Raw genomic sequence first — 21,726 nt, forward strand, 5'->3', positions numbered from 1 at the left:
AAATAACAAGTCGCTTCCCTTTATTCAGCTCCCCCCATCAAATTAACTGGCTTTGGCAAGTTTAAATGAAGCTGAAGTAGCTAGATGAAGAGAATGCATATCATTTTGCAACAATTTTTGATGTGCCATCGCTCTCAGGCATAATAAATATAGATGGTATTAATACATACCTCCCCGTCTCTGGGCCACGGCCTCCCATTCTGTGTGTATTTACTCTGATTTTGCCTCTTCTTTTGTCCTCCATCAGCAAATTTACACAGTAAAGGCTCTGGTGGAGCTGAAATGACAAAACATCAGGATATATTGTTAAAAGCCTCTACAAGACACGCTCCTGCCAGCAGCTCTCAATGTTCTCCATGGAACAAATCTTTTAAAGCCAGATCTTTGCTAGTTAAGATGTTTTACCTTTTTCTAGCTTGAACTCCTGGCAATTATTTTTAAGTGGAGTTAAAAGAGCAAAATAATAGATAAATGCTCAGCAATACACATACATTAGAGATATATGTAACACAAATATCAAATATGGCATATACAAATGTGTTCCAAATTGAATAGAATGATTGCTAGACTTCCAAGATTAGTATTTTAAGAGAAAGAAGTCTGCTGCTACATGAAAGCTCAACGTAAATGAATAGCCTTGTTCCAAACTTTCAGTAGATTCATAATTAAAGAACAGCATCAAGCTCAAATAAATCAGCATAAACAGCATAATCAATAACTGATGAATGACCTCCTACTGCCGCTACAACCGGGGATCTGCATAGAGTATACCATTACTAATTGAGCAAACCATTACAACATACGCACTTCACTCTGTGTCTCAGTCATGCTTTAACCCATTAAGGGCCAAGCACGGTAAATATACGGCACTTGGTCCTGGACTTTAATCCCATCCAATAGTAAAAATACGGTGCAGAATTAAAGCCCCTGCTTCTACAATCAAGCTGTTAGTCACAGAACCCAAAGGAGAAGGGAGAAGTGTTATTTAACTTCCTCTGACTTCTCCTTTCCCGGGTACATAGCACACAACGAGCGCTATGTACTAAGAAGTGAAAGTGGAAGTGTTCACATACATGTGAATGTCCTCCAGAGGTCTTATATGACGTCATGGGGGACATAGATAGTAAAAAAATAATTACATAAATAAGTAAGAAAAAAAATTACAGAATAAGACAACAATATATACATAAAAAAGAAAATAACCCAAAGCTGACACCAACCAAAACCGTCATATGGAGCGCTATAATCCAAAACCATACATATTATATATCAAAACATCTGAAACAAAATGAGGAACCCGTTCCCATATTTTATTTTAGAGTATATGTACTAATTTTGAAAAAAAATTATAAATGTTAAAAAATCATTTGTTTAGCTTGTTACTCCTAATAAAACTAAAAAACAGGAAAAAAATCAGTGAAAAAGATATTTAAAAAATGCCCTATATTTCACGAAAAAAAAAATGCAGCAAAAATAATGTTGGTAGCTGAAGGAAAAAAATAGGGCAGTAAAACTACCACATGGCTAAAATCCATAAAAAGAGACTGGTCCTTAAGGTACAAAACAGCCAGGTTCTTAAGGGGTGAGGGCTCAGTCACACGGGTGCATCGGCACCCGTACACCGCTGCTGATGCACCCGTGTGACTGACAGTTAGAAGACGGCTGTACGTGAAGACGGCCGTCTCTCTCCAGCGCTGATGAAAGAACACATGACCGGCAATGGAGCCGGTCACCTGTTCTTCCTCCCGGCGCTGCAGAGAGACGTCCGTCTTCAGGTACGGACGGCTGCTGGCTGCAGTAACACGGGCGCTGAAGCGCCCGTGTGACTGAGCCCTTAAAGTACCTTTACACGGGACTATCTGCTGATTGCTCAAAAAAGCAAATTCAAATGATGGTTATTCAGTGTAAACATGAACCCCGACAGGGACAGAAGCGATAAGTGGCGAGTCATTTTGTTTCAGCTTACCAAAAAAAGTTGTTGGTCGATCAAAAGTCATCCGGTATTTGAACAACTTGCGAACAAACTTGCACGGAGTTTCCTTCTATGAATGATATCTCCACAAACAACTTATGAATGGTCATCGCTCTGTGTAAAGGCACATGAACGACGGTAGTTCAAAAGTTTCAATGACTTTTCTGAACAACTACCTGAACGAAAGGTAGATTTATGTTCTAATAGAACCAAACACCTAATAAATATTGAAAACAGTAAAATCCCTTCTTAAAGCACGCCAGAGTTTTCAAAAACTTTTCAAAAGCAGCCCAATTCTTCATTGACCACTACTTTGATGCTCTTTGCACCCAGAATGCACCCTATTAAGTCAGGTTTCCATGCAGACTTTCCTATTTTTATGCTACTCTGTTGTTTGCAATCTATTTACAGGGTGTCCTAAGCCAGCCATTCTGCCAATACTGTACTGGCCAGGACTTCCTCTCTCATACTTCCCATACAACTTTGCATAGCCCTGCTCCAATCAGCTGCAAGGCAGCATCTGAATGCCTGCCCCTGTGTTGTATGTAGTAGCTACCAATATCCCCAATGTCCCTCTTAATAAAGAAGCCAAATGCCTAATGACAGGCAATGTGTTGCAAAGGTGCTGGAAGGGAAGCCCCTGGTGGCTGGCACTCGATGTTCAGTGATAAAACAAAAAATGTTTTTAACCCTTTCCAATCCAATTTGTATCCTGATTTTCCGAGGGGCTTACTCTTTTTTCTGAAGTTATACAACGGCGCTATCTGCTGGCTGAAGCCAGTACTGCATGAAGTGACACATTGGATAGGCTCCGACAGCAGAGAGGCTGGCAATATACAGTAAGAGAACCCCGACGGATGTCTTCCAACATCGGAGATGTACAGCCTTAAATCATAATGCCTTTAGACGTCAGACAGTGGATTGGAAAGGGTTAATGCAAGTCTATTAACAGATTGGTAATACATACGTAGACTGTTATATAAGAATAAGTTGTGTGAAAAGTTAGTGTCCATTTAAAGTTTGGAAAAACTCAAGGGTACAAATTGTTACAGTATGTTACGTTAATAACATGGTTTTTGGATGGAGTCTCCTCACCATGCAATGAGGACAATAATTCCATTAGGGCAGGATTGACTTTTTCTTAAGTGTACTTTCACACGCAGGGTTTTGTGTCACTTTTTTATGCATTTTTTTCAGAATAGTGGATTCCAAATATAGGGGGGAAATACTGAATAATGGAAGGACTCCTACATCTACCTAATGGATCAATTTTTGACTTTGGCTCAAAAAAAAGCCTGCATCAACAATTGTGACAAAAAACAGTGTGAAACCAACCTAAACCAAGCATTAAAGCGACCCCGCAGTTGGGAGCTCAGAATTGCTATGTAAGTCAATACATAGAGGGGATAATAACCTGCTGTTTATTTTTTCTCAGATGTTGGAAGAAAAGAGCAAGATCTGAGAAAAAATAAGTAGCAGGTACTGTAATCATCCCCGAAGGTGCCGTACTGGCTTACATATTCATTTTCTGCTCCTTGGTCACTATAACCTTATCAGAATATTACTTTCCTTTGTTGGATTTATTATCAGCCTATAGATTTGCCTTGGGTAAAGCTATGGGGTCCAAGGCTGAAGGGGTCGCTCTGAGAAATGTGTGTTATTCGAACTAGTTGGTAGCTTTCTGTTAGATCAAGCTTTTATGAAACGTGTCTCCTGTGGTGGTTCTCCAGATCTTGGTCCATTTCCTTTATTTTACTTTTCTAATTGATTTTTTTGTGTTTGCTTCCCTAATTGTAACTTTCTGTAGAGCCAGGTTAGATATTTGTCGCTACGAGGCTACTTAATAAACCCATGTTATATTGTTTGGGGACATTGTACTACATACTATCTCTAAACTTGGATTACCCACCTTCTTTTTATATAGACCTCCCCTTTGTATTAATTCTAGTTGTAACATTCGTTAGTTATCTTTGAAAATAATTTAATAAAGATGACTTTTTTGTAAATGTTTACTGATTCAGCATTATTTGAGTTGTAGTGGAGCCTAGGTCCGCTGTAGCCCTTCTAGCCATAAGTGGGAAATGTGATAGGTGTTATCACTACACTAGATAGTGGAAACCCTTATGTGATTCTTATGGGGTCAAATGAATTTTAGTTACACTCCTTGAGGCCTTGGTCAGATGAGCGTTTTTTGTGCGCACGAATAGGCACGCAAAAAAAAAACGCTGCACGCATGTGGAAAAATCGTGTGAACGAAGCTAAGTGCGTGATTTATTTTCCTGCATAAATAGTCCATTCATACGAGTGGAGGTGCGTGCTGCATGTTAAAAAAGTCCAGTTCCCATAGGAGTCAATGGGAACTCCTGCGCTTTTGCAAACCTAACATAGTTCAGGTCCTATCTTTATTACTCACAGCACGGACCTAGGGGGCGGGCAGCCGTGCAACGCATGTCCTATCTTTTGCAAGTGCAATTTTTTTTTTGGTCACATCTAAAATAAGTGCATGGGAACTCTTTCATAGGAAACAATTGGTTCTAATAGATGCAATCTTTTTGCGCGCCTATTCATGGACACAAAAAACGCCCGTCAGACTGAGGCCTGACAGTAAGAATTTTGCAGCTTTAGATTTTTCTTTTTGTCTTTTACATTTTATTTTTTAATAGAGGGTCCACCAAATATTTCTTATTTTGCTGTATGATAAGGATTAAAAGTAAAGAAGAGAATGCTGGAAAAACAAAAATGCCAGTCTGACGAAAGTCATGTTGCTGATGAGAAGTAAAGCTGTAAGGCCTCATTCACACAAGTGTGTGTGCGCACAAATCCATGCATCCACGAACGTGTCAAAATGTGTGAACGAAGCTGCGTGCCTATTGACGTCAATGAGGTCGCTGGCACCCCCCACAGTGATTTTCGGGGAAGGGCTTTAAATATAAACCCTTCCCTGAAAATCATTCCTAGCTGTAGTAAAAAATGTAAAAAAATATATACTTACCTCTCCGCCGCAGCCGGGGCTCAGGCATGTCAAGCTGCTTGTTCTCTCGGCACTGTAATGAAGTTCTTACAGCAGGCGGGGATTTTAAATCCCCGCCTGCTGAAAGGGCTGTATCTGATTGGCTGAGCGTTCAGCCAATCGCAGGCAGAGCTCAGCCATTCATTGAATCACAGCTGAGCGCTGCCTGTGATTGGTCACAGTGCTCAGCCAATCACAGGCAGCGCTCGGCCATTCATTGAATTCAAATCCCCACCTGCTGAAAGGGCTGTATCTAATTAGCTGAGCGCTCAGCCAATTACAGGTAGCGCTCAGGCATTCATTGAATCACAGCTGAGCACTGCCTGTGATTGGTCACAGTGCTCAGCCAATCACAGGCAGCGCTCGGTCATTAATTGAATTCAGCAATTGCAGGGGACTCTTAACTCCCTGCGGGGAGTGCCATCATTACTGAACACTGTCACAGTGCTGTCACAGTTTTCAGCGATGAGGGGACTCCCCATGGGGAATATTGATGCACAGCATGGACCTATGTTCACACGTGTCCTATGTTTTGTAGGTGCACGTGTTTGCAGACCTGTAAAGCACAGACATGTGAACACACCATAGGAAACCAATGGTTCTAATAGACGTGCAGTATGTACGCCCTCAAAAACGCTCGTCTGCACGAGGCCTAAATATGTTTAAAAAAATGTGATGGTGATAAAAATAGGTAGCAAAAAAACTTAATTTAAATCAAATAATTTAAATAGAAGAAATAATGGCAGAGAGAAGAACAGAAACTGTCAGTTTTGATTGGTAGAAACCACGTGATAATCATAAAAGTTTCTATGTAAGAGTTATTTATGGATCATGTGCGTTTCATGTCAACCTGTGATTCGACGCTATGACTAATTACGGTACTATGTAGCAGATGTACTGGAGACTGTGCAGGCTAAATCACACTTAGATTTGGCAGTCTGCTTGTTACATCTTAGAATCATAGAATGATCGAGTTGGAAGGGACTTCCAGGGTCATCGGGTCAAACCCCGTGCTCAGTGCAGGATTACTAAATCATCCCAGACAGATGTCTGTCCAACCTCTGTTTGAGGACCTCCATTGAAGGATAACTCACCACCTCCTGTGGTAACCTGTTCCACTCATTGATCCCCCTCACTGTCTAATATCTAATCTGTGTCTCCTTCCTTTCAGTTTCATCCCATTACTTCTAGTCTTTTCTTGTACAGATGAGAATAGGGCTGATCCCTCTGCACTGTGACAGCCCTTCAGGTATTTGTAGACAGCTATTAAGTCTCCTCTCAGCCTTCTTTTTTGCAAGCTAAATATTCTCAGATCCTTTAACCGTTCCTCATAGGACATGATTTTCAGACCGCAAAGAAAGAGAGGAAATAAAATTATAGCATTTTGTGACATACACAATATATTTTTTTTAAAAACAATCTTTTGTTTTACGTTTTGATGATGCTAAATTTTTAAAGTATTACTGTTTTACTTTTAACCCTTATTCACACTCATTGATCACCCTCACTGTCTAATATGTAATCTGAGTCTCCTTCCTTTCAGTTTCATCCCATTGGTTCTAGTCTTTCCTTGTGCAGATGAGAATAGGGCTGATCCCTCTGCACTGTGACAGCCCCTCAGATATTTGTAGGCAGCTATTAAGGGTGGCTTCACATGAGCGTGTGCTTGTGCGTACATATCTGCGCCCCCCTGTACAGGCAAAAACACGTGTGTATGCAGGTGCGCGCATTGCCTTCAATGGAGCCACGGCTGCTGCCAGCGGCTCCATTGAAGGCAATGGTCTGTCGGTACCCCTGAAAAAATTTTCAGGGAAGAGCTTTAAGTATAAGCTTTTCCCTGAAAAACATCCCTTTTAGTGTCAAGAAAAAAAAAAAAAAAAAAAAAAATATATATACTTACCTGTCCGCCGCTGCCGTGTCCCCCGCAGGGATGAAGATGTTTTCTTTATTCCCGCGGGGAATAAATAATTCCTTACCACAGCTGTCACAGATGACAGCTGCGGTAGGGGATCCAGCTGCAGGCACCCTGTAATTGTTTTTATGGGAAGGGCTTTAAATATAAGCCCTTCCCTGAAAAACAAGCCAAAATAGTGTAAAAAAAAAACAAAAAAAAACACATACTCACCTTCCTTCAGCTGCCAGCTCTCAGCCGCATCCTCTCTATGCTGTCATCGGCTCTGCAATGAATTAAAATCCCCGCCTGCTGAAAGAGCTGCTTCTGTTTGGCTGAGGCACTTAGCCAATTACAGGCAGCTCTCGCCTGTCATTCAGTCAGCGAGAGCTGCTTGTGAAAAACAATCCAGGGGTGTCAGCAGACCATTGCCTTCAATGCAGCCGCCGGCAGCAGCCGCGGCTCCATTGAAGGCAATGCGTACATTCCCTATGGTGCACGTATGTCCTATCTTTGCAGGCACACACCTGTAAAACACAGACATGTGAACACACCATCGGGAATGCATTGGTTGTAATAGACACATAAACATGCTCCTGTGAAGCAATCCTAAGTCTCTTCTTACTCTTCTTTTTTTGCAAGCTAAACAATCCCAGATCCTTTAACCGTTCCTCATAGGACATGATTTGCAGACCTGGCAGCTCTTCTCTGAACTTGCTCCAGTTTGTCTGTCTTTTTTAAATCGAGATGCCCACAACTGGACACAGTATTCTAGTATTAAATAGCAATGTCATTTAAATTTGTCATTTAACTAGTAGAACCTTTATCAGTAACTAGAGGAAGCTTTATCAGTTGTGTAATGTTTAAGGCAAGATACCATTCATGTCAAAAAATCTTGTTCCTCTGATGAGGCCAACTGCAACATTTGTGGGAGACACTTACATGAATATAAAGGTTCTTAAATAAGTAGCTACAATACTCTTTTGTCTTCATATAACAAGTAGCTTAAATGTCATCTAGAAGGGCAGCATTATACCCCATCCCCTCTCAAATAACCTACAGACAATGATCATGGTAATAGGGGCTAAAATAAGAAGAGTGCTAATATTCAGGGGCTAGCAGTAGGTAGAGGGTAGAGGTATATGATATGATGAACACAATAGGAGATGGTAAACTAACAAATTATAGTTTAGAATTAAAGATACATTAGCTAGATGTATTGTTATGCTGAGATAGAAATCTGGAGGTGTAATTACTGGGAATGTAACACTGGCGAAAATAAAATAGTAATTGTCATAGGAAAGGTTTAAAGGACCTCTCCAGTGGGTTTTTTCATTCATTATGTAGCTAGTCGCCCAGGTTATATGTTGGTTAATATTACCTTGGTTAGGTATTCATTTCTCTTTGAAACTTTTTGGAACCCTTCTCTTCAGTAGGGTGTGATCTCACCATATTTTCTCACTCAGCACAATTCCTGTGTGATGATATAATATGGACTCTACTACACAAGCTCTTCATAGAGGGACAGAAACACCTATCACAGTTACTGCTGATGATCAGAGGCATCCGTCACACAATTATAAAAAAGGAGATGAAAGTTCACCCTCCTGACTCTATAATTATAGTCTATAGGTTATTTAGTTAAATATGGAATACAGAAACTAATGATAGTGTACTTCCAGTAGACAGAAATAGTACTGGCTCTAGCTGATCATGCTAATGAAACATGGGAGTGTTAGCATAGCATATAGAAAGTGAGCAGGGAGAAATCTCAGCATCAAGACGGTACCTAATAAGTATTAGACAGGAGACTGCACTGCATGGAAGTGACTGCAATGAACATAGTAGACATTCAGGGTGTAACACTCAATGAAGCGGAGGGTCAGGGATGGAAACATTTGTTTTTTGTTGGAGTGGCCCTTTAAATAAAGTTAGTTGCATTGTTAGTGAGGAATTATTTAGAGGGTTCATATAGAAGCTTCAAAGGGATTCTGTCACCAGCTTCATGGAGTTTCAGTCAGAACTGAGTTCTGAATTACGGAGATGGGCTATGTTGGCTTCTTTCTGCCGGCATCATGCAGATTGACAGCTTTCTCCCCTTTTGTATATAGGGAGAGTGCTGTAACTCTGTATATTGATTGGCTCGCCTCCATAACCCAGAGCTCTGTTCCGAGTCAAACTTCATGAATCTGGTGGCAGAATCCCTTTAAATAAATTCAATATAATATTACCATCTCTATGCAATTTTATTAATCTACTGTAGGAAACACATAAGAGATTCAGTAGATTAACGTGCTGCTCTATGTACAACCGTAGTTAACAATTTTGCTCTAGTCTATCTGGCAGTTCATGTAGAGTAACGTAACTGTGATAAACATCATTTTGACTATGCCGAAGCTACTGGTAATGCTGTGGTATGAACGAATTAATTAAAACCTTCATAAACATGCAAAGTTGAGTTGTGCATCTAACTATGCTTCTTAATATACAATACCGAGTTCGAAGCAAATACTTTGTATTTCAATCTATTGACTGCCGAATAGTTAGACCTAAAGCGGGAACAAAACAGGCATTTATGTTCTGCTGAAGGAGGTTATACCATTGAAGACAAGTTGGCCTCGCACTGGGTCTTCAGAGACTACTCTGGTTCTTTGATGCCAACATCCAATCTAAATACTTAATAGTAAGTGATAGAAATCTGAATAGAGACAAGTCAGATTTTTATTTTAGCACTTTAAAAGAAATTGCTGTCATCGCCAGGGATTTAAAGAACTGCGTGCCTATAAAGCAAGATTGTTGCATTTCCAAGACTTCTTTCTGTCTCTGTCCATCTATATATATATATATATATATATATATATATATATATATATATATATATATATTGGCGTAACTATAGGAGATGCAGGGGATGCAGTTACACCCGGGCCCAGGAGCCTTAGGGGGCCCATAAGGCGTCTCCAATCCATATAGGTAACTGAGCACTATGAATAAAGTATTGTAGTTGGGTGCCCTCTTACAGGTTTTGCATTAGGGGCCAAGCAGCTTCAAGTTACGCCTCTGTGATTAAGGGGTTAAGAGAAGCTAGGGGGCCGCAAGATAAACTTTTGAACTCGGGCCCATGAGCATTTAGCTACGCCCCTGCATATATACATTGCATTGGAACAAAAATATTTTTCCTAATTATGTAACCTGAAGGCTTACTTTTTTTTGTAACTCATGACAAGTAACTGCACCATGGCTTATATATATATATATATATATATATATATATACTTGCTTAACCCTTTGCAATCCAATTTTGGATTCAGGATTTCCTAGGGGGCTTTCTCTTTCTGCTATTATACAATGGCGCCATCTGCTGGCTAGAGCCAGTACTGCGGTATGAGGCATGCTGGAGAGGCCCCTGACCACAGAGTGGCCAGTAATATACAGTAAGAATACCCTGCCGGACGTCTTCCAACATCGGAGCTGTACAACCTTCAATCAGAATGTCTTTAGATGTCAGACAGTGGATTGGAAAGGGTTAAAGGATCAGCCATGCTGCAGTTACTTGTCATGAGTTACAAAAGAAGAGTACGCTTTCAGGTTACATAATTAGGAAATATATTTTTGTTCCAATCTTTCATGTGCTCAAGAGGCCGGCCACATGGTAGACCAGTAGCCTTAATCCACACGTGTCCCTATTATTACAATTATTACAAAATGTCACCAAATTGAAGGCATATCAGTCATTGTATAGGACTACATTGATTCATGAAATATTTGCTTATGCTTCAAAAGTTGTGAGCTGTGGCATGCCATGTGCAATCAGGAAGTGGAGCCAAGGTGACGTCATGATGTCAGCCCCAGCCCACTTAACCGTTCCTCTGGTGCATACTTGCTAAAATTTGGTGCTGGGTGCCAATGAGTACCTATATTCAAGAGGTATTACAAGTTTTTCATCATCTTTTAAAACTTATGACTTGGAGTGAATATAATAAACAGTGGCACATAAACTGTCTATAGACTGTACTTCCCTGTGTGAAAGACTCACATGGACTTGCAAATGACAGACAACATGCTGCCTTTTTCCTGTCACTACAGAAATCCCCTGAGGTGTCATCTTTAGGAAAACCTTGAGGGCGCAATGTGTGATTTGTCCTTCTTCACAACTCTGCTACAACATCTGTTATAGTGTATGGACTGACTGGCCAACAAGGAAGTGTTTACGCTAGCCGACCAATCAGCCATAATGGAAGTATACTTATATAGTATAATTCCAGGACCACCTCTACAGAAACACCAGTTATTGTCCTGCATGAGGTTCAGTGAGACATCATCATAGGCCATCACCTGTGGTTGAGCATGATTGCCTTCCAAGTATGGGGGCTGTGCGGTGGGTCCCTAGGTGACTATAGAGACCTAGTCTTGATCTGCAGGTTCTTTTGCTGTGGGGACATCGGTTTCCAAGTGGAAGACAGTCCCGACAAGCATTGGCTTGATGTGCTTTCCTCTTGATACGTTTCTCCTTTTCACCCTCTCCACCTTTCATGCCTCTTCAAAATTCACAGTGCTGTTGGTAATGACTGACCCCCAAATTTAATGTTTGAGGTCCAGGAATTCCCAGTTCTCAAAGTCTATGCCACAGTTTTTAAGATTAGCTTTGAGCCCATCGTTAAATCTCTTTTACTGTCCACCAAGATTCCGTTTTCCATTCTTGAGTTGAGAGTATAGTACACTAATTGCTTTGGGAAATGGTAATCAGGCATTCGCACAATGTGGCCAGATGCTTAATGCAGATGGAAAAACAATGTATATAACAGTATTTGATAGAAGCGACACGTGACTGTTTGTTTATTCACTTCTATCAAATATTGTGTTATATAGATTGTTTTTTTTCCATCTCCATTAAACATCTTTGATATCCTCCATCTAGGACAGACTAGGCTCCCTAGGTCACTGACATGGGTCTGCCTCAATCAGGGTAATCGTCTTGCTTCAAGGCAGAGACTGCCACACCAAAGTTGCTTGGGGATAGCGCTCCCATCTCTACATTGCTGTTACCCTTATTTGCCCCATCTTGCTCTCCCTGCATTTTGGAGATATATGTCTTTATTTGTCGACCGTGGCATTAATTACATCGTGGTCTGATATGTTGGTGTTGTCCGTGATGGGTGCTGTACTTGTGCCCTGCCCGAACGGAACATTGTGCTTTAAAATTACAACAATTTAAAAGAAGACTTTAAACTTGAAGTACAAACAAAAGTGAGACAAAAAAGAACATATGCATAGCATCTAAGACCAGTATGCAACTGTGTAAGGTGAGCACAGTTCTGCTCCATATTGCATCTGCAAATCCCAGCACGACTGGGGTCTGATCACCAGAATTAAAAGCATCATAGAATCGTATGATGTTGCTAGTTCAGGTCATCAGACCAAGATGGGACACAATCTGCTTGCCCTCTTGCTTTTGTAAAACTGGTCTTACACATTAAATTCATTGAAGGGTACAGAAAACTAGTATTAGAAGTGTCATAACTGGGCACATCACCCTTCCTGATCTGCAACCTCAACTAAACCTGTTGATAAAGTAATTACATACATCTCCATAGATATATCCTATAGTTATGTCTCTACGGGTAAAATTAGGTGAACATATAATATTGTCATATGGAATTATAAAAACCATTGCAAAGATACAACAATATGGGCCCTTTTACACGAGTGCTTAAACGGCGACGGTGTTTTTACGTTTTCACGCCCGCTTCGTATAAGCACATGAATGGGCCGCTTCCCGCAATCACGGCTAGCATTTTCTCACCCATTCACAAAACCGTGAGTGCGTTTTTAGCGAAAAAATACGTCACACCCCAGAAAACCCTCGCTTTTCCAAAATTCTTGGGATGCCTTCCAGTGCCTGTATAGAGGCACCTATAAGCTTTTCACAGTGTAGTATGCTGCAAAAATGCCTCCCCCTCCCTTCTCTTTCCCTGTTCCCTATAGAACTTGCCGGCATATATTGGCCAAAAGATAGAACCCAAACTATCTTTTGGCTGAGTGTAAATGTTCCAGCCGCGTATATGTTCTAATTTTCACGCTGCTGGCGTATTTACCCGCCATATATTCACCAGTTTGAACGGATGCATTGAAAACCAATGGCTCTCATGGGTGTGTATATACGCCCGGGCGTAAAAACTTGCCGTACATGGGCTTGTGTGAAAAAACCCTTAAAGCTGTAAATAAACCTGTCTTGATAAGGTCTGTATTAATAGTAATAATAATAATGAGCTTTATATAGAACCTATATATTCTTTAGGCGCATGAAATGAACACAACCGTGTCAGATTCCGCATGCGTGATCCCACAGCAGAATCCGACCCAGTGCCCAGCCGGTGACCCATGCGTACCTGTCTGTATTCTTTTCTTCTGTGCTGTGGATGTACCAGTTCAGATTTGACCATGTTGTCGCTAGGCGAAGACGCGGATCCCATGGCCTTTCTACAATGATGATTGTGGAAGGACCGTGGCACGGATGGCTTCCATTGACTTCAATGGAAGCCATCCATGCGTAGCCCGCACTAAAATATAACATGCTGCGATTTTTGCCCCGCGAGCGGAAAATCGCAATTGATTTCCGCTCGTAGGCAGGAAAAAAAATTTCCATAGCATGCTATTGCAGGTATTTACTGCGGAATCCAGAGGTGGACGCCCACTCCGGATTCCACAATGCAAATCTGCCCGTGTGCATTCAGTTTTAGTGCTTTACAACTTGGGGGAAACATACACAAAATAGGTAATAGCATGCAGTAATAAAATGTGCATCTTGAACAATAGGGGTGAGTCTCTACTTACAAGAGATTACAGAGTATAGGAAAGGATGCACATAGGATCCCATACATATATACATGCATAAAGCTGTGCGAGTGGGGGGCGTGGCCTAACTGAGCACCAAGATGGACGCTTGATCTTGGAGCTCCGAAAAACCTTCTCCTATTAAGCAACAAAAAGCTACAGCAGAAGCATCTTAATCACCCTAACTGGAGCCTCAGATCCCTCTCCACTAACGGAGCTACAGACGTAGATCTGCCCGACAGCAGTCCGGATTTCTGCCCTCCACGTGCTGCCGGGCTTCCCGGCCGCGCCTGGGCCCCCCCCCCCTGGACCGCCCGCTCCACCGGAGTAAACCGGAGCTTCACGAGACCCTCTGGAAGTTACAAAGCGGACTGCAGCCGATTAGAGACCTACCGCTGGTGCAGACGAGCGGAGATAGCTGAGGTGAGACCTGCTGCTCGCTGCAGTCTGTCGGCGCGCCTGACGTCCCCGGCGGTCTCTCCCCTCCATCGGGATCAGCTGAGAAGCCTGGCTGGTGGTGAGACCTGCGCTGCTGCCCGGCGCTGATCCGGGAGCGCGGCCGCGCTCTTTGCTGTGTCGGGAACAGGTAGAGAACTCGTCTCATCTGCGAAGCCTGTGCCGCCGACCGCAGGCGCTCCGAGGGTCCTGCCGGGAGTCCTGTGGTACCGGAGGTGACGAGGTGCCTGCCCCACAAATAAGCCCCGCACCACCGGCTGTTGACGTCCTGTGGGCTCCTAACGAATCCACTGCTGTGCCGGAGTTGGGTGAAGTGCCTGCCACCCATAAATAACTCACGTCCGCACTGGAGATTCCTAACTAGCACCCTGCTTCTACCAGTGACAGAGAAGAAGCCTGCCTCACCGGACGAGCCCTCACCGCTGACCAACACCATCTTGGAGAACCGGTCTGACTTCCCCAGCTCGGCAGAAACAGGAGGTGAGAAAATAAAAGCTATTAACCCCTCGCTGCCCACAAGAGATAAAAATAAGTCATTGACCTGCCTACTTACTCTAAAACAGACTAGGGAGAACCCCCCCCCCCCCCTTTGACCCCTAGCCACTCTCCACAGCTCTTGTGTGCAGAATCGGGCGGCAGATAATTCTGCTAAACCTTCAAGAGCAAACTTCTCTGCAAAGAAGAACCCCTATCAAAAATAGAAAAGTTGGGGACGTGGCTTGGCCGATCTCTAAGACGACTGCTTAGTCTGGAGCTCCGAGACCCCAGACTCTTGAAAAGACGGAAGAGCAATTTAATCAGCTTACTACAGACCGCGAAACTGGCGCTGCCACACCAGCTGCGCGCCGATGTCCCGACGCAAGTCTTCCAGAACTCATGCAGGGCGATTGGAGGAGTTCTTTGCCGCATGAGGCGGTGGCCCACGAGACGTGGCAACTGCAGTCCCGACGACGATGTGTTCATTGCATGAGGAGGGAGAATCTCCGACCTCCCGTTCCTCTTCACCTCGAGACCTATCACCCGACCACACGGGCGACCCCGAGGTAAGCAAGACACACAGTCACCTGGGAAACGGGGCCCCTCTGATGCCACAGACATCAAAAGAGAGACCCCCAACAGACAGGCGCACGGAGCTTACAAAATGGCCCCGACTCCGCAGAATAAGAGTCCACTCTATGTCTCCCCTTCTGCTAGCCCTCTTAAGCAGCGTCCAAAATTAACGGGAGACCAGGAAGAAAGAACAACTATGCCTCCTGTAAATGACTGTATCTCTACTATGCTTACAAAAGAACAGCCAGCAACAGAAGCCTTTATAAAAGAGATGGTGGTTGCCCTAAGAGACTCCCTACAGGCTAACTTCGATCTTTTATCCTTTACATTGAAAACAAACCTAACGGAGATTGACGAAAGGGTCACCCACACAGAAAACAAAATGGGAGAGCTCACACACTCACACAATGACCTCATCGACTCCCATTACGCCCTGGCAGAAGAGGTAGAAGTGCTCAAAACCAAATTAGCAGACGCGGAAGACAGAAACCGCCGCAATAATATCAAATTTAGAGGAATACCGGAATCTGTTCCTCCACCAGAAATCACCAAATATCTACAACAACTAATACAAGCTCTGCTACCTGACGCTTCGCCTATAGATCTGATTATCGACAGAGCCCACAGGCTGCCTAAGCCCAAATTTATTCCGGATACAGCACCAAGAGATATACTAGCACGTATTCATTTTTTCCATATCAAAGAAGCGATTATGCAAGCAGCCCGAAAACTTAATCAACTACCTGCTCCATATTCCAATATTCACCTTTACATGGACTTATCACAAGTCACTCTCCAAGCTAGAAAGAAATTTCCAGCTGTTACTACTACCCTTCGACAAGAAAAAATTCCATACAAGTGGGGCTTCCCCCCGAAATTGATAATCCAAAATGATGGAGCAAGCCATACCCTTCTGAAACCAGAGGATGCGGCCGCTCTCCTGAAAACTTGGGACATTCAACTTCTTGAAAGTGCAGCTACACCTCCCTCCAGGAGAACCAGAGAAGTGGAGAGGAATCGACCTCCACACAATCCGAACCGCTGAAACGACGAAAGCATTTGCTGACAACGATAAGAATCTGGGAGAAGGTTTTTACCTAAGTGAACTTTCCACCCCCCACAGATGAACAAGACCAAAATCTGTAAGGACTTGTTTCTTTACTTCTTTCTTGTAACACATATACTAATGTTATTGCATAAGTTGATGCATGTTATTTTTGTCCCCACTGTTTTGAGAAGACATATGCTGTATTTCATGCCGTATGCCAGCAAAACAAGTGTTCCGCATGGCGCTTGAGCTTCTCTCCATTAATGCTAATGGGCTGAACTCCCCATTTAAACGTTCCTCCCTGTGGAGGGAGGCTTTGTCTAACCATGCGGACATACTTTGTGTCCAAGACACCCATTTTGCTTCCTCGGCTTCCCCAAAAATCTCGCACAAAAAATACCCTAATATCTATATGGCCTGTGCACCCACTAAAAAAGCAGGTGTACTAATCGCCTTCAGAGACACTATATCCTTAGAAGTTTCAGATTTGGAACTTGATCCTAAAGGGAGATATATAATTTTATCTGGAAAATTAAACTCCACTCCCTTCACAATTTTAAATGTTTACGCACCCAATAATGCACAGATTCGTTTCTTAAACAAAACCATAAAGAGGCTGAGGAAGCAGGAAGTGGGCAAGCTGATTTTGTGTGGGGATTTCAATATTACTCCAGATAGACTTATAGATACATCATCACACCCAGTCAGGAATGCTCCTTCCCTGCAGCCCTGGATCCAAAAAGAGGCACTTTACGACATATTTCGGTGTCTAAACGCCTCCGCTAGGGAGTACACATTTTATTCCCCCCACCACAAAACTTTCTCGAGAATAGACTTGATTCTCGTGGACAGATGGTCTTTACCATATGTCACTGAGGCAAAAATCAATCAAGCAACCTGGTCAGATCACGCCTCGTTCCAATGGAATGGCTGCAGAGAGGGACCAAGAACCTGGAGAAATAATCTCTTTCTGATGAGAGACCCCCAAAACTCCAAAGACATAGCGAAAGCCTTAGAAGAATTTTTCCAAATCAATGCAACCCCAGAAATATCACCGCTATCTTTTTGGAATGCCCACAAGGCCTTTATTAGAGGAATACTTATTAAAATGAGTGCCAAACAAAACAGAGAAAAAACAACTCAGACTAATGAAACCCTCTCACAAATCTCACTAGCTGAACAACAAATTCGCGACCACCCCACATATGAGGCACATGAAAAACTTTTTATACTTAGACAAAAACTGCGCAAGTTTCTTATGGATAACTATGATAAGGCAATGAGAACTTCCCGCATAAACTACTACGCCTCAATAAACGAACCTTCTAGAATAATGGCAAACTTAGTTAAAAAGAAAATCCAAAAAGCCAAAATCCCCTTTGTATATAGCTTAGATGACAAAAAAGAGAAAATCTCCCATCCAAAACAGATAACCGAAACTTTTCGACTATATTACGCAAAACTCTACAACCTTAAGGCCTTAGTCACACGGGCATAAATATGCGCGTATATACGCACGTAAAAACCCACGGACGTAAATACGCGCGTATATACGCGCGTAAAAACGCACCTACTAAAGATAGAACATATTGGTGGCAATGGACATGGTCACGCGTTTTTTTTACGCGAGTATATACGCGCGTATATACGCGCGTATTTACGCCCGTGTGACTAAGGCCAAAGATGACATATCCACCCCCCAACCGACCCCACAAAAAATTGCGTTCTTCCTCCGAGACCTCAACCTACCTTCGCTTTCAAAAGATCAAATAGATCAACTAAACAAACCTATAACAACAACAGAAACATATGAAGCAATCACAATGTTAACGACTCAAAAATCTCCAGGCCCGGACGGGTATTCAAATGAATACTATAAACAATTTTCAACCCACCTAGTGCCCCACATGGTTCCCGCTTTCAACTTAGCAATCTCACAAAGTAAACTCCCAGAAGAAATGTTAGAAGCCACAGTCGTCACCATACCTAAACCGGGCAAAGATCCCACGTCACCAGCTAATTTTCGACCAATTTCACTTCTAAACTCTGACACAAAAATCTACGCAAAAATAATAGCCCATAGACTACTTAAGATCCTCCCCGAGCTAATACACACCGACCAAGTCGGATTCACCAAAGGCAGGCAAGCCCCTGACGGCACCCGAAGAGTATTAAATCTTCTTAATAAAATAGACTCCTCCCATTCCCCATCTCTACTGCTAGCCTTAGATGCCGAAAAGGCTTTTGATAGACTCCATTGGGGCTATCTTTTCTCAGTCCTCGAAAAATTCGGATTTACAGGTCATATAATACAAGCAATTACAGCCTTATATTCGTCTCCCAAAGCTAGAATTCTAATTGATGGCACACTATCTGCCCCCTTTAATATCACAAATGGAACCCGTCAAGGGTGCCCGCTATCCCCACTAATTTTCACACTAATGATGGAACCCCTTGCAGAACATATCAGAATTAACCCTCACATCCATGGCATACATACAAAAACCCGGCAACATAAAATAAACTTATTTGCAGATGATGTCCTGCTAACATTAACAAAACCTACAACTTCCCTACGTGCAGCATACTCGATTCTATCTCAATTCTCAAAGGTCTCTTTCTATAAACTAAATACTGGCAAATCACAGATACTAAGTATATATGTAAATGAAAAATTAAAATCAGAATTACAGCGAGAGTTCCCATTCCAGTGGCAACCAAAAAGTATCCCTTACTTGGGGATCCAACTATGCTTTCCCCTGAAGGAACTAGCATCTACAAACTATCTTTCCATTTTGAAATCTATACAAAGCGACTTGGACAACTTTAAAAAACAACAGACCACCTGGCTGGGACGTATTGTACTTTATAAGATGATGATTCTCCCAAAACTCATGTACTATTTTAGAACTCTGCCTATCCCTACCCCAAGAACGATAATCCAAAAACTTCAAACACAGCTAGCCAACTACATTTGGGGTGGTAAACCGCCAAGAATCTCCCTATCAACCCTAGCTCTTCATAACTTACAAGGAGGAGCTGGCCTTCCTAACCTCAGTGCATACAGAAATGCTACTATCTTAAACCAATCATTAGCATGGCTAGTGAGACCAACAACGATCAGCTGGCCTAGCTTAGAAGCAGAAGAAATTAGCCCCAAACCCTTAAGCTCCTTGATATACGTAAAAATCCTCGCCACCTCCTCCCCTCAATTACGCTCTAGGGTAAATCTTCCTCCCTTATCTCTAACCATGTCGGCAACATTACAAGCATGGAGTGAACTAATTAAATCTTCAGATAAAGCAAAATCCCTAAACTTGAAGAAGATCCCTATTGATTGTTTAGGGTACTTTATCGCAGATCTCCAGACGCTTCCATGGATCAAAAAAGGAATAAAACACATCTCAGATCTATTTATCAGAAGTACTATAAAACCCTTTGGATCCTTAATGAAAGAATTCAACATACCCGAGGAAGATGCACTCAAATACCTCCAAATTAGGTCATTTCTCCAAACGTACCAAGTACAAAATATAGCCGTACCCTGGGTAACTTTCAGAGCTCTTGAGGGAATCTGGCAAACAAATACTTCAAAAACCAGATTCTTTTACGACCACTTAGCGGGGAACTTAAAAACCGGAAAGAAGTGCCATCTCTTGAGTTGGGAGAAAGATCTGGGAACCGAAATATCAATTGAAGACTGGACAGACGCATTTAAATGGGCAAACAGAGCTACCAGAGGTGCAAACATGATAGAAACGCACATAAAACTGTTAACAAGATGGTACTTCACACCACTTAAACTTAAGACCCTCCGTCTGTCCAGAGAGGCATTATGCTGGAGGGACTGCGGGGAAGAGGGCTCACTTCTACATATATTCTGGCTATGTCCACGGATTTCCTCCTTTTGGAGAGATGTCTTTATTCTCCTCAAAAATACAACAAAGTCAAATATACCAAAACTTCCGAGTACGGCTCTACTGCTCTTAAAATTAAAACTCCTTAGCCCTCCAACCAGGCAATTGGTTGCCCATATACTCTTAGCAGCAAAACTGCTTATAGCAAGACGATGGAGATCAAATGAAGTGCCAACAATCAAAGACCTAATCCACCTGGTTTCGGAGCACAGCATCTTTGAAAGAGTTCCGGCCCTTAGAAATAACACCATAGAAAAGTATGATTCGGTATGGAATATGTGGCTTAAAAACCACCCAGCATGATGTCTTCTCTCTGTTATGTTTGTTTCATTACACTGTTAAACCCCCACTTGTTTTACTTCTCACTCTAGTCTCTACGTAGATTGGAGACTGTTGCTATGTTACATAGCAACCACCAAGTTACTACTTGCTGAAATAAAAAATTAAAAGACCTTTCAGGTTAATAAAGCGAACATACAAGATTATAACTGCAAATAAAAATCCACCTACGTTATTGTAAAAATTGTATCAGATTTACGAAAACCTTACTGTATTGGAAAATGTATGTCTCCTTCTTTTAAGATGCTAATAAAAAATTGAATGATAAAAAAAAAAAGCTGTGCGAGTGGATCACAAGTCGTGTTTGTGATTAAACAGATAAGAGTAGTATTGATAATATCTAAAAAGATCCCAACTGATCTGTCCACAGACGTTCATCCAATGTTAGCTTTGCTCTCGGACACTCTCTGCAGTGAGGTATTGACTTATGTGTAGACACTAGAGATGAGCGAACCTACTAGTTTCGAGTAATTACTCGATCGAGCACCGCGATTTTCGAGTACTTCCGTACTCGGGTGAAAAGATTCGGGGGGCGCCGGGGGGCGGCGTGGCGGAGCGGGGGGTAGCAGCGGAGAACAGGGGGGAGCCCTCTCTCTCTCCCTCTCCCCCCCCACTCCCCACTGCAACCCCCCACTCACCCACGGCGCCCCCCGAATCTTTTCGCCCGAGTACGTAAGTACTCAAAAATCGCGGCGCTCGGGCGAAAAAGGGGCATGGACGAGTACGCTCGCTCATCTCTAGTAGACACGCAAAAAGTACTAAAGAGATAGTTTTCTTCTTTCCCTTTAGGGGAGAGCTCTTTGCACATGAGCTGCCTGCACAAATTAACAAACCATAATCCAGTATGAAGGCTTTGAAGTATGAGCTTTGTTATTCCCAATCATTTTTTAAACTAATGTATTCATTTGTGCTGTCAGTCAATAATATTAATCCCGGTTTTGCTGATCAGAAATTATAATTAGCGATGACAAAAATGCATTATTCAGTCATGTTTCTAAGTGTTGATGGAAGAGAGCATGTCTAAGGGTAACATTTAATGTTCGACAATTATAGGATTTAAGATCCTAAGTGAGTATTAATGGAGTATAGCTAATGGAGTTCACCAAATGTTTCCAACAAGTATCATGTAAAAATGTCATTATTTTACTTGAGGATGAAATAACCAATAATTACATAACACTTAACATTTTATTAAAAAAAAAGTTAAAA

The 21,726-nt window shown here is 42.3% G+C and overlaps 1 protein-coding gene across 2 annotated transcripts in view; it reads right to left on the reverse strand.

The window, feature by feature from the left end:
- Positions 1-21,726, reverse strand: part of RBMS3 (RNA binding motif single stranded interacting protein 3) — a 630,590-nt gene that overhangs the window by 106,535 nt on the left and 502,329 nt on the right. For both annotated transcript variants that reach the window (XM_066584834.1, XM_066584833.1), the window contains exon 7: positions 171-277. In XM_066584834.1, the coding sequence (XP_066440931.1) occupies positions 171-277 (107 nt within the window). The remainder of the gene's footprint in view (positions 1-170; positions 278-21,726) is intronic.

The sequence above is a fragment of the Eleutherodactylus coqui genome, chromosome 12 (genome assembly GCF_035609145.1).
Source record: "Eleutherodactylus coqui strain aEleCoq1 chromosome 12, aEleCoq1.hap1, whole genome shotgun sequence".
NCBI lineage: Eukaryota > Metazoa > Chordata > Amphibia > Anura > Eleutherodactylidae > Eleutherodactylus > Eleutherodactylus coqui.